Genomic DNA, 13157 nt, shown 5'->3' on the forward strand with positions numbered 1-13157 from the left:
ATATTTGATTGAGAGAGAGAGAGGCAGGCGCTTAAATACATGATCAGGGGCACTACTATTGGCCGCTCTTGAGACCACGTGTTCCACTGTGGCGCCTTCACACTAACCAAACTAAGCTTGGAGGAGTCTATGAATAGCCTCCACTCAATTGGATCATGCTTCAAATTCAAGAATTTCATGAAGCTATTACTGTCACAGCAAACAACAAGATTGTTTTTCTTCTCCAAAAAGGGAAGCAGTTCCATTTGACGTTTCCTGTGCTGTGAAACTGTGACATCACTTTTGAGAAGATTCCATTGCTGTAGCTGAAACCCCAGAATTTCTGCCTTCTCCTCTGACAGGTCAAGGTCTCTAATGAGATCACTCAATTCCGCTTGACTCAGTCTGTATAGTGTATCATCTTTTCCCTCATCAGGGTCACGGGATTTGGAAGGCTTGTTTCGTACTTCTTCTTTTTCTAGCTCCACACTGGCTTCATTTTCTGCTTCAAACACACAATTTTTGGGTGGAGTAGAAACTGGTGAACTATCTGAATGTGGAATGGGTCGATTAGCAGGTAGAAGATTCAGGTCTGAACTGTTCTTCTTTTCTTCATAGACAAAACTGCATTTATAGCTGGAGTTAAGCAGAAATAGGAGTCATCTGCATGGTTTGTAGGCTTCCACCAAACCGTAGGCACAGCAAAAGCCATAGACATATATGTGGAGCCCAAGACTTATCCCGGTCCACTACTTTCATACCAAAATAATGCAGATAGACAGTAAGAGGCATCAGACTGCATTTCTGCAAGGGAAATGTTATTTCACCACAAATGTAACAAAAATTATTCACCTTATTTACATTTTTTTGTGGGATTTTTACGAGTTTTACATCACAAAAGCTCTCTCAAACCAGAAATTCTGCTTTAATTACAGCAGAAACTATATGAAACTCACAGTCACAGCAACAGTACCTATGTTTATGAATTACAAACAGCTTAAGAGCATTTGCATTTTGCTATTGGACAGGTGTGCCAATTCCGAAAACAAAATTTCCTCCAAACTGAAAATGTTGACTGTAAAAATGAAATGTCACGTTATCTCCAAAGCAAGAGCTAATCTATCATTTTTGTGATGATTTTTTAATTCAGCAGATGGAAATACGTAACAATTAACTATTTTTCAGAAAGAAACACTTTCACCATTGGCCAGTGTAATCAGCAGGCTTTGTTTAAGATTACCTGTTCACAGTCCTGTAATACATTGCACCAGCCAAAATGCAGCCCTACTGTGAATACTGTTCTCGAACACGAGATAAGTTAGCTGACAATGTAAGCAGCTGGAAATCACCATGACTACTGTCAAATAATTGGCAGCTGCTGTGAAATCAGTGTGTTGGAAGTGCTCCCGAGAGTTATGTACATATTGATATCGGTACCAAAGGTATCCCAAGTACTATCCTCTCCTGTGGATTCTGTCTCCCCTGCAGAAAGTATGGAATTTGCCATTACTCATCCACTTGACTGCAAGTGACATTTCACTGGTAGATCAAGGAGTGCTTTACAGGGTACAGGGACCAGTGAGGACTCAGGGTGTTGTACCGACCCCCCTAATCAACAAGTTTGAGGGGCTGTCTTTCACTGAAACAAACTGGGCCTGTGGAACTAACTTCACCTGTTTCGGGAAAACCTGTTTTGTCTGGGGTCAAGACAATGCAAACGCAAAAGGGTAGGGGTCTATTAATCGTTGGCAGTTCAAACATATGGCGAACGATGGTACCTCTTAGAGAAATGGCAGCAAGAGACATGAATGGGCATCATGTGCACCCACTGTGTATGCCAGGTGGCCTTATTCAACATGTTGTAAAGGCTATTTCAGCAGTCACTGAGGGAACAGGGAGCGACCAGCTGCAGGTTGTGGTGTGTGTTAGAGCACGTGTCACATGTCATTGGGCTTCTAGGTCTACTTGGATCATTCCAGCAATTGAAAGAGAAGGTTGAGAAGACCAGTCTTGCACATGGAGTTTAAATGAAGCTCAAAATCTGCAGCATTGTCACCAAAATAAATCATGGCCCCTTGGTTCTGAGTCGAGTGGAAGAACTGGACTAGAGACTTCGGAGGTTATGTGACAAGCTAGGCTGTAACATCCTGGACTTGCACCACAGGGTTGAGAACTGTAGGGTGACCCTAAATTGGTCAGCTATGCACTACACATCAGAGGCTGCTAACCAGGTAGCCGACCGAGTGTGGGGTGCACACAAGGGTTCTTTAGATTAGGTGACTCTCCAGCCAATCCAGATAATGATAGTTGTAGGAAACCCAGAAGTATGAGTGTAAGACTGAAAGAAATGCCTCTCACACGTGAGAGTATTAAATTCCTAGTGGTTAACTGTTGAAGCATTCACAACAAAGTTCTGGAGTTTGAAGTGCTCCTGAAAAGCATTGAAAAGTACAGAAAGCTGGTTAATACTTGAAATTGATAGCAGTGAGATTTCTAAGGAAAATTTAGTTGTTTATCAAATGGATATGCAAATTGGAAATGGAGGTGGTGTATTTGTAGCAGTAGACAAGAAACTCAAATCCTTCTAGATAGAATTGAAATTGCTAGTGATATTGTTTGGGCAAGACTCAGTGTCATGGAAGGGCATAAAATGGTAACTGGATCCTTCTATTGCCCAACAGACATATCTCCTGAGAGAAAATCTCAGTTCACTCGTACTTAAGTTCCCCCAAACACAGTGTAATCATTGATGGAGACTTTAATCATCCAACAATCAACTGGGAAAATAACAGTTTTGTTGGTGGTGGGTGTGATAAACATCCTGCGATGACATTACTGACTGTCTTATCTGAAAAAGCTATCTAGAACAAATAGTTTGGTGCCCCAATCATGATGTACCGTATTTACCCGAGTGGAGGCTCTGAATCAGGGACTCAGACGGTTCTGCAACCGTGTAGGCTGCAGATTCCTCGACTTGCGCCAAAGGGTGGTTGGGTTTCGGGTTAAGTTGAACAAGTCAGGTGTCCACTATACGCAGGAAGCGGCTACACGGGTAGCAGGGGCTGTGTGGTGTGGGCTGGGCAGTTTTTTAGGTTAGAGGGTCTCGGGAAAACACAAGATGGGCTTCAGTCACAAAGGGTGCAGGCTGAACACAGGAAGAACATAGATACAGGAACCATTGGTATAACAGTTGTAGATTGTCATAGCTGTGTTGGGAAAGTACCAAAGCTCCAAGTGCTACTAGAAAGCACTGATGCTCAAATCGTTATAGGCACTGAAAGCTGGCTAAAACTGGATATAAGCTCAGCCAAAATTTTTGCGAAGAACCTAGCGGTGCTCCGAAAAGATAGGCTAAACATGGTTGGTGGTGGCGTGTTTGTTGCTGTTAGAAGTAGTTTAACTTGTTGTAAAATTGAAGTAGATACTTCCTGTGAGTTAGTACGGGCAGAGGTCATTGTTGGCAACTGGAATAAAATAATAATTGGATCCTTTTACCGACCTCATTCCAAATTAATAATATAAGTGTAGACCAGATGTGGCTTAAATTCAAAGAAATAGTATCAGCAGCAATTGAGAGGTTTATACCAAATAAACTAACAAACGACGGAGCTGATCCTCCATGGTCACAAAACGGGTTAGAACACTGTTTCAGAAACAACAAAACAAACATGCCAAATTTAAACAGACGCAAAAGCCCCACGATTGGTGATCCTTTACAGAAGCTCAAAACTTAGCGCAGAGTTCAATGCGAGACGCCTATAACAGTTTCCACAACGAAACTTTGTCTCAAAACCTGGCAGAAAATCCAAAGAGATTCTGGTCGTATGTGAAGTATGTTAGTGGCAAGAAACAATCAATGCCTTCTCTGCGCGATAACAATGGAGATACTATCGAAGACAGTGCTGCCAAAGCAGATTTACTAAACACAGTCTTCCAAAATGCCTTCACAAAAGAAGACGAAGCAAATATTCCAGAATTTGAATCGAGAACAGCTGCCAACATAAGTAATGTAGAAGTAAATATTCTCAGAGTAGTGATGCAAATCAAATCACTTAATAAAAGCAAGTCTTCTGGTCCAGACTGTATACCAATTAGGTCCCTTTCGGAGTATGCTGATGCAATAGCTCCATACTTAACAATCATAGAACCGTTCGCTTGACGAAAGATCCGTACCCAAAGACTAGAAAGTTTCAACGGTCACACCAATATTCAAGAAAGGTAGTAGGAGTAATCCACTAAATTACAGGTCCATATCGTTAACGCCGATATGCAGCAGGATTTTAGAACACACATTGTATTCAAACATTATGAATTATCTCGAAGGAAATGGTCTACTGACACAGTCCACATGGGTTTAGAAAACATCGTTCCTGTGTAACACAACTAGCTATTTATTCACATGAAGTGCTGAGTGCTATTGACAAGGGATTTCAGATCGATCCCGTATTCCTGGGTTTCTGGAAGGCTTTTGACACTGTACCACACAAGCGGCTCGTAGTAAAATTGCTTGTTTATGGAATATTGTCTCAGTTAGGCGACTGGATTTGCGATTTCCTGTCAGAGAGGTCACAGTTCGTAGTAATTGATGGAAAGTCATCGAGTAAAACAGAAGTGATTTCAGGCATTCCCCAAGGTAGTGTTATAGGCCCTTTGCTGTTCCTTATCTATATAAACGATTTGGGAGATAATCTGAGCAGCCGTCTTCGGTTGTTTGCAGATGACGCTGTCGTTTATCGACTAATAAAGTCATCAGAAGATCAAAACAAACTGCAAAACGATTTAGAAAAAATATCTGAATGGTGCGAAAAGTGGCAGTTGACCCTAAATAACGGAAAGTATGTGGTCATCCACATGAGTGCTAAAAGGAACTCGTTAAACTTCGGTTACACGATAAATCAGTCTAATCTAAAAGCTGTAAATTCAACTAAATACCTAGGTATTACAATTACGAACAACTTAAATTGGAAAGAACACATAGAAAATGTTGTGGGGAAGGCTAACCAAAGGCTGCGATTTATTTCCGTGTTACGTGAGAGTATACTTTTCCTCGGAACTGTAAAACTTATCAGTCTTTTGAATGGTTATGGTTTTATACACGGGTGTAGAACTTTCCGGCACTTTAGAAAACGAAACTCAGGGAACCAAACACATTTTGGGAAGATGTCTGATGTGCAGCAACATGTCCACTTCACATTTTCATATTACGAAAGTATAAATTCGAATTCCACCAAACACTGCATGTTACTTTCTGAAGCACTGAAATAGTGATTGCGATGCACGTTTGTAAGCCAGTCATAGCTCACGTCACGTGATCTCACCAGCCGATGACAGCGGATATTCAGAACATAGGACACGTGATGTAGTCGGCCAAAAGATATAGGTGTTCATTCTTTCAGCGCACTGTAAGAGATTGGAATAATAGAGAATTGTGAAGGTGGTTCGATGAACCCTCTGCCAGGCACTTAAATGTGATTTGCAGAGTATCTATGTAGATGTATAAGACGATGCCAGATAGAAAAAGATGACATCCTATTTTTTAAGAGGCTCCTTTTTAACGTTTTCTGACTAACCAAAATTACAAATTTTTGTTAAAACAAGGTATCTGCCTAAAAAGTTACCATAACGCCTATTCTAAACTTAGGCCATTATTGGTTGTTTAAGTTTTGCTAATATATGGAGAAATAAAGTAAACAAAAAAATTGCTTGCATTAATTTTTATCTTCACTGCCTCTTTTGTTTAGCCTGTTGTGTGTGATATCGTTATTTTTAATCACTGCCGTCGTCGTCATCACCCTAGGGCACCTGTGAAACTCACGTATCCAGCAGCTGACACCCTCCCTCTCCCTCCCTATAATTTAAATCGAAGTTCATGGTGAGAGTCAACAATGTTGCTGGAACAAACACATAAGTACGCCACTGGCCCCAGTCTAGACTTTTAGCAGCTCTTGCAGAAATATAAGCTATTGTACAGAATTTGACCAGTTTCATAGTCAGTTAAATTCAGAGTACAAATGGAGTCAAGCAAACTGCAGTTTACAAATGGTAGATGTTTATAATATTTTCAAATGCTCCTTTATAACAGAAAACCAAGACAATATGACCCAACTGAATCCTCATACCACTGAACAAATGAGATAAATCAGTACTGGTGACAGTGGTGTTGAGAACATCTGAAATCATTAAAACTGAACAAAGCTCCACAGCCCTATGGAATCATTACTTGATTCTATACTGAATTTGCAGCTGAGTTAGCCCCTATTCCAACAATAATCTATCACAGATCCCTTGAACAGAAAATTGTGCCCAGTGGTTGGGAAAAAGCACAGGTCACGCACGTCTATAAGAAGGGTAACAGAAGTGATCCTTGACAATGATTTGTTGTAGAAACTTTGAGAATATCATGAACTCAAATGTAATGAGATATCTTGAACAGAATGAGCTCCTCCTTGTAAATCAGGATGGATTCCGAAAACACCAGCCATGCGAAATTCAACTCATACTTTTCTTACTTGATATACTGAAAGCTTAGGATCAAGGCATTTAGGCAGATTTGTGACAGGATGAGGACTTTTTGATAGCACTCAGCATGTTATTTTGGGTGGAGAGCCAATGTCAAATGAAGTAACTTTGGGTGTGCCTCAGGGAAATGTGTCGGGACCCTTGTTGTTGATGTTGTATATTGATGACCTTGTAGACAATATCAACAGTAACCTCAGACTGTTTGCAGATGGCACAGTTATCTGTAATGAAGTATTATCTGAAAGAGGCTGCATAAATATTCAGTCAGATCTAGGTAAGAGTTGAAACTGGTGCAAACATCAGGAACTTGATTTTAATGTTCAGAAATGGAAAACTGTGTGCACTACACAAAATGAAAAAATGTAGAATCCCATGACTAAAATGTCAATGTCACAGTTGGATTGGCCAACTCGTACAATATATGGGTGTAGCACCTTGAAGGGATATGAAATGAGTTGTGGGTAAGCAGGTGTCAGACTTTATTGGTAGAATACTGGGGAAGTGCAATCCGTCTATAAAGCAGAATGCTTACAAATAACTTTTGTGACCCATTCTAGAATATTGCTCTCATGTGTGAGATCTGTACCAAATAGGGCTAACACGGGATATTGACAGTATACTGAGAAGGGCAGCAAGAATGGTCACAGGTTTGTTTAACCTGTGGGATTTACAGAGATGCTGAAGAAACTGAACTGATAAGAATTTTGAAGACAGATGTTATCCTGAGACAGCAAATTTTCTTGACCTGGCTACAAATATATAACCCCTTACAAAGGGATCTTGAGGACCAGGGACAATAATTACAGCACACACACACAGAAGCATTCAAACATTCATTCTTCCCACACTCCATACACGAATGGAATCGGAAGAAACCATACTAACTGGTACAATGGGACATACCCTTTGCCATGCACTTCACACTGATTTGCAGAGTATGGATACAGATTTAGAGATCATCCCTAACTCCTATGTAACACAAATAACAATTAGACTTTCCTTGGAGAACTAAATACACAGGGACACATGTAGTCCCACACTAAAAACTTTAGCCATTAGAGTGACACATTGTTAGAAGCAAGTACATGTTTTGGGATTCCACATTTCTGCTGCAGTATGGATAACAGGTGTACCACAGTGTGCATCTGAAATGGAGTGGCAACTGGAAATCTACTTCAAAGTTGAGTGTGTGGGACAGTATGATTCTTGTGGACACAATGTCACACAGACACCCTATGAAATTCTGGTGGTAAATAGAATGCCGGTCCAGCCGTGGTGAAATGATGCTGACGATTTGCGCAAGGCTGTACCAGACATGGGTGAAGTCCAGATCTTGCACCATGTGATTTCCATCTTTTCAACAAGCTGAAAGAGTGTATTAAGTGGGGAGAGGGGATTTTCCAACAGTGAAGCCATTCACACAGTAGTCTTCGAATGGCACAGTGACCACTGTTATCATCGAGGAATTGAATGATCGGTAGAACGTTCTGACCATTGCTTCCAGAGAATAGGTGAGTATATTGAAAAACAATCGTCATGTATCCAGAATGAGCACTTGCCTGCAAAAGACAAAAGTCCCAAGTTCGAGTCTCAGTCTGGCACACAGTTTTAATCTGGAAGGAAGTTTCATAACAGTGCACTCTCCACTGCAGAATGAAAATCTCATTCTGGAAACATCCTACAAGCTGTGGCTAAGCCAAGTCTCTGCAATATCCTTTCTTCCAGGTGTGCTAGTTCTGCAAGGTTCACAGGAGAGCTTCTATGAAGTTTGGAAGGTAGGAGACAAGGTACTGGCAGATGTAAAACTGTGAGGACGGTGTGTGAGTCGTGCTTGGGTATCTCAGATGGTAGAGCACTTGCCCGCGAAAGGCAAAGGTCCCAAGTTCGAGTCTCGGTCTGGCACACAGTTTTAATCTGCCAGGAATTTTCAACTGTCATGCATCTGTGTCACTTTGCAGTGTAGTGCAGCATTCAATTACAGTAACTTGGCCTACCATAACAACATTAACTTACTTTTTGAAGTCTGCTTGTATTGTATGAGGAACTGGGACTGCAACCAGACATTCAGCAGTTCCTATTTTTCAGTCTGGCAAAATGGCTCCTTAACGATCTGTTTGTGGAGGACATGGAGACAGGTAACCTTTTTATGCAAAATTTTTAGCTTCCGGAAGTAATTAACAAGTCTGGAAGAAATTTTGGGTCCTGAGAACTCCAACAAGCCTCATACAGTCATTACGTATTGAATGCCAACTCTGGTTTCTTTGAAATAGTACTGTTGTGCTTACGAATTTTCTTCATAATAAAATTTGGAATGGAGATCACAGTTGTAACATCTCATAAATATTGAGACAATCAGGTACAAAGAAATATCTCAGATGGAAAATAGAAGGAAGTGACTGTGTCCAAACAAGCATTCAAAAATTTAGATGACACCATTAAGATTTGAAGTTTTCTTTTTACAACGAGTCTAGTCTATATTAATAACTACATCACTTCACTTCAAAGCACATATGAGAGCAAGTTAGACAATCAATAATTCTACTCCGACAATAGTCAGTTTTTGTATGAGTCCCTACGCTGTTTCTTAATTTATTTATTAAATGACAAATAACCTCCAACACCATACATACAAGTACTTAATGGTAAATAAGTCAAAAACTATCAATAACTTACAATAATGAACTACAGAAACACAAGTATTTGTTAAAATGGATCATCCATGCCTCCATCCAAGGATGGAGGCATGGTTGTCAGAGGGAAGAATATCTTTGGCTTCCCTCTGACAACCATGCCTCCATCCTTGCTACCCTCCCTGTTTTCCTTTCCCTGTTGCTTCATAACCTGGGTTGTGAGTAACTGAATCCACTTTCCCTTCTTCCCTTTCTTTCCCCTACCTCCTCCCTGATGAAGGAACATTTGTTCCGAAAGCTAGGAACGTAAATTTTCGGTTGTGTTTTTTGTGTATCTATCGGCTGTACTGAGCTGAGGTAAGTACTGGCCAGTCCCTCTATCTCTTTGTTAGTATTTGTTACTCAATATTCTGTTAGCTCAATTTCAAATCTAGTTATTTTTCAGGATAAAAAAATAAAGTATATACATATCAATACCTCAATCTTCCTCAGTAACAAGGCTTTCTTCTCAATGTCTTTCTTTATATCTTCTTCTAGTTTGGTGGCATGATCCTGTTTGTCCTTTATTTGCTTGTTAAGTGACCTGAAAACCATTATTAGCTCTGTTCAAACAAAACATTGATGTCACACCACATTTTAAATACCAAATTAATACATAACACCATTATAAAAGGATAGTTGCTACTCACCATACAGCAGAGATGCCGAGTCACAGATAGGCACAAAAAAAAAAAGACTGTCACACAATAAGCTTTCGGCCAACAAGTCCTTTGTCAAAAACACACACACACACACACACACACACACACACACAAACACACACACACACACACACGACCACAGTCTATGGCAGTTGAAGCAGTACTACGAAAAACAGTGCAGGAAGAGGCTGGGTAGGGAGGGGGAGGGATGAGGGGTAAAGGTGGAGGATGGTAAAGTGCTGCTGTGGGAGCATGCAGGGATGAGGTGGAGAGAAGGTAAGGCAGCCAGGTGCAGCTAGGAGGTTAGACAGAGGTCAGGGGTGGGGGTGGGGAGATTAGTGGGAAAGGAGAGAATTAAAAAGACTGGGTGTTTTGTGGAATAGAGGGCTGTGTATTGTTGGAATGGGAACAGGGGTGAGGTTAGATGGGTAAGGACGATAACTAATGATGGCTGCGACCAGGTGGGTTTCAGAACGGTTCAGAAAAGCTGCTGGTGGTGGGGTGAATCCAGATGGCATAGGCTGTGAAGCAGTCAGTGAACTGATGAATGCCGTGTTGGGCAGTGTACTCAGCAACAGGGTGGTCCACTTGTTTCTTGGTCACAGTTTGTCAGGGGCCATTCATGCAGACAGACGGCTTGTTGGTTGTCACGCCCATGTAGAATGAAGCACAGTGGTTGCAGCTTAGCGTGTTGATCACATGATTGGTTTCACGGGTATCCCTGCCTCTCATGAGATAAGTAATGTTTGTGATTGGACTGGAGTAAGGGGTGGTTGGAGGATGTATGTGACAGGTTTTGCATCTAGGTCTATTACAGGGAAATGAGCCATGAGGCAAGGGGTTGGGAGCAAGGGTTGTGTAGGGATGGACAAGATTATTGTGTAGGTTTGGTGGGTGGCGGAATACCACTGGGGAGGGGGGGGGGGCGAGGGGGGGGAGGAAGAACATTTCTAATTTAAGGGCACGATGAAAGGTAGTCAAAACTCTGGCGGGGAGTGTAATTCAGTTGCTCCAGTTCTCCGTGGTACTGAGTCACGAGCAGAATGCTCCTCTGTGGCCAGACAGTGGGACTTTGGGAGGTGGTGGGTGACTGGAAAGATAAGGCATGGGAGATCTGTTTTTGTGCAAGCTTGGAGGTGTAATTACAGTCTGTAAAGGCCTCAGCAAGACCCTCGGTGTATTTTGAGTTGGACTGCAAGTCACAGCAGATGCGACAGCCATGGGTGGTTAGGCTGTATAGAAGGGACTTCTCGTTGTGGAATAGGTGGCATTTGTCAAGGTGGAGGTACTGCTGGTGGTTGGTATGTTTGATATGAGTAAAACATTCTCGGTTCTTGTTGCATCAATTCAGGATAAAATCTCAAGCTTTCGAAGATAGCCTCCATCGTCTTTGTCAGTAGCAACTGACTGTCTTTACTGCTGCTGTGGTGGCCTTATATAGCCTGTGGATGGCTTCTGATTGGTCAGCTTGTGTTTAATAGGAGATTACATACTACTGTTGCAGACAGTGTCAATGTCTGCCCTGGTGTCACCACTGCTTCCGTGGGAATGTAAACACTGCAAGGAATGTCTGTGCTGCTTCTCTGCACCAAGCACTAATTTCCATGCACTGCTTAGATAATATCTGCTATCACAGTTAAAGTTCTTTTCGCTCATTCTTATTTCGACAGCCTGTAGTGCCCCCAGAATTTTACGAAAGTCTGGAGTCACTTGTTCCCAGCCGCTTCAAACACACGTAATTTCGTAGTGGGTTGTAGCATAAACAGATACACACTACCGCAGAATGTTATTTGTGCAGGCTAACCGAGAAAGAAGAGCAAAACCGGGCCAACAAGTGATGCGCTCAGTTGCAGCAAACAGAAAAGAAAAACTTCCGGCCCAGAATTCCACGGATGAATTTCATGCACGAAAAACATTGGTGATTGTTGTGTGTTGTGGAGAGACAAAAGAAGAAAAAAAAAGATTATTATTAATAGTGACTTGGTCTCGAGCAGATGGACATGTGTATTAGTTAGGCTGTATAGAAGGGACTTCTCGTTGTGGAATAGGTGGCATTTGTCAAGGTGGAGGTACTGCTGGTGGTTGGTATGTTTGATATGAGTAAAACATTCTCGGTTGTTGTTGCATCAATTCAGGATAAAATCTCAAGCTTTCGAAGATCATTGAGAAACAATGTTATTAAATTTGGTTGAATTCAGTCGTGTGCGAATGCCCTCAGAAAAAGTGGGCTTACTGTTTAAAGTGGCAGTGAAATGGTGCATTAAATTTTGAATATAGAATATGTTAACAGCAACTGAATTTTGAGAGAGTCTTTATTTGGACTAGATAATAGGATTTTGGAATAGTAGATGAATTTTCACCTTCTACAAAATATAGAATCTTCGGAGAAGAGTTTGATGCAAGCAGAAGACACAGGAGCTACGGGTAAGCTGAGCCTGTATCCGGCATTCAAGTAAGTTCACACTGATAGTCCAGTGAGTGTGGCTCTAAGTTTTAGAGAAGATACAACGGGGCACCGCATAACGTGGGGACCAATAAAGAAAGGACCTGTGAAGAAGGTGGAAGATTAACGAAATCAAGTTGAAAAGATTGACGAGTGTTGCCATAGCAACGAGTAACAGTGAACAAGACTGGAATATTTATCAAAAGTTGTCCTGTTGGTTAATGGTGATAGAAGCAAGGAAATCGAGTAGAACGAACGCCACAGTCAATCCATTAATTCACAAATGCTGCCGCCGCCGTTCACGAACGCCGCCACCGCCGCCGTGTACAACGCTGACGCGGCCATATACAACGCCAACGCCGCCGTCTACAACGCCAACGCCAACGCCGCCGTCTACACCAACACCAACACCGCCGGTAGCAGATCGTCAAGTCACACCGGGTGAGCGAACTTTGACTTTAGTTCAATAGTGCAGTGTAAGACTTGTGAGTAGGGGGTACTGTGAATGTTGACTCCACTTACGGCTAAGAAGAATAAGATGGAAGGAGGTAATCAACAATCAGAAGAGCATGTTGGGGCTATGGGGATAGGAAACCCAGGACCTGATTTGGATGAATTAATGAAGTTTATCAAAACTCAGTTTGAGTCACAGAACACAAGACAAGACGAACTGAAGGCAGAATTAAATTCTAAACTAGATTTACAGAACTCAGAATTAAAGTCTAAACTAGATTTACAGAACGCTCAAATGCAACAACTCAAGTTAGACTTGAAGAAACAATTGTCTGACTCTCTAAGTGAAAGAGTAAATATTTTGTTTAAAGGCTCAGAGGAGAGACAGGAGAAAAATTTACGGGAAATAGCCCGGAAATTAGAGTATGATGT

At 41.6% G+C, this 13157-nt stretch overlaps 1 protein-coding gene across 1 annotated transcript in view; it reads right to left on the reverse strand.

Annotated features, from left to right (window-relative positions):
- LOC124604114 (structural maintenance of chromosomes protein 3) overlaps positions 1-13157 on the reverse strand; it is a 210055-nt gene that overhangs the window by 97591 nt on the left and 99307 nt on the right. The window contains exon 11 of the mRNA XM_047136451.1: positions 9606-9711. Coding sequence (XP_046992407.1) covers positions 9606-9711 — 106 coding nt within the window. The remainder of the gene's footprint in view (positions 1-9605; positions 9712-13157) is intronic.

This window comes from Schistocerca americana, chromosome 1 (assembly GCF_021461395.2).
Source record: "Schistocerca americana isolate TAMUIC-IGC-003095 chromosome 1, iqSchAmer2.1, whole genome shotgun sequence".
NCBI classification, from domain to species: Eukaryota; Metazoa; Arthropoda; class Insecta; order Orthoptera; family Acrididae; genus Schistocerca; species Schistocerca americana.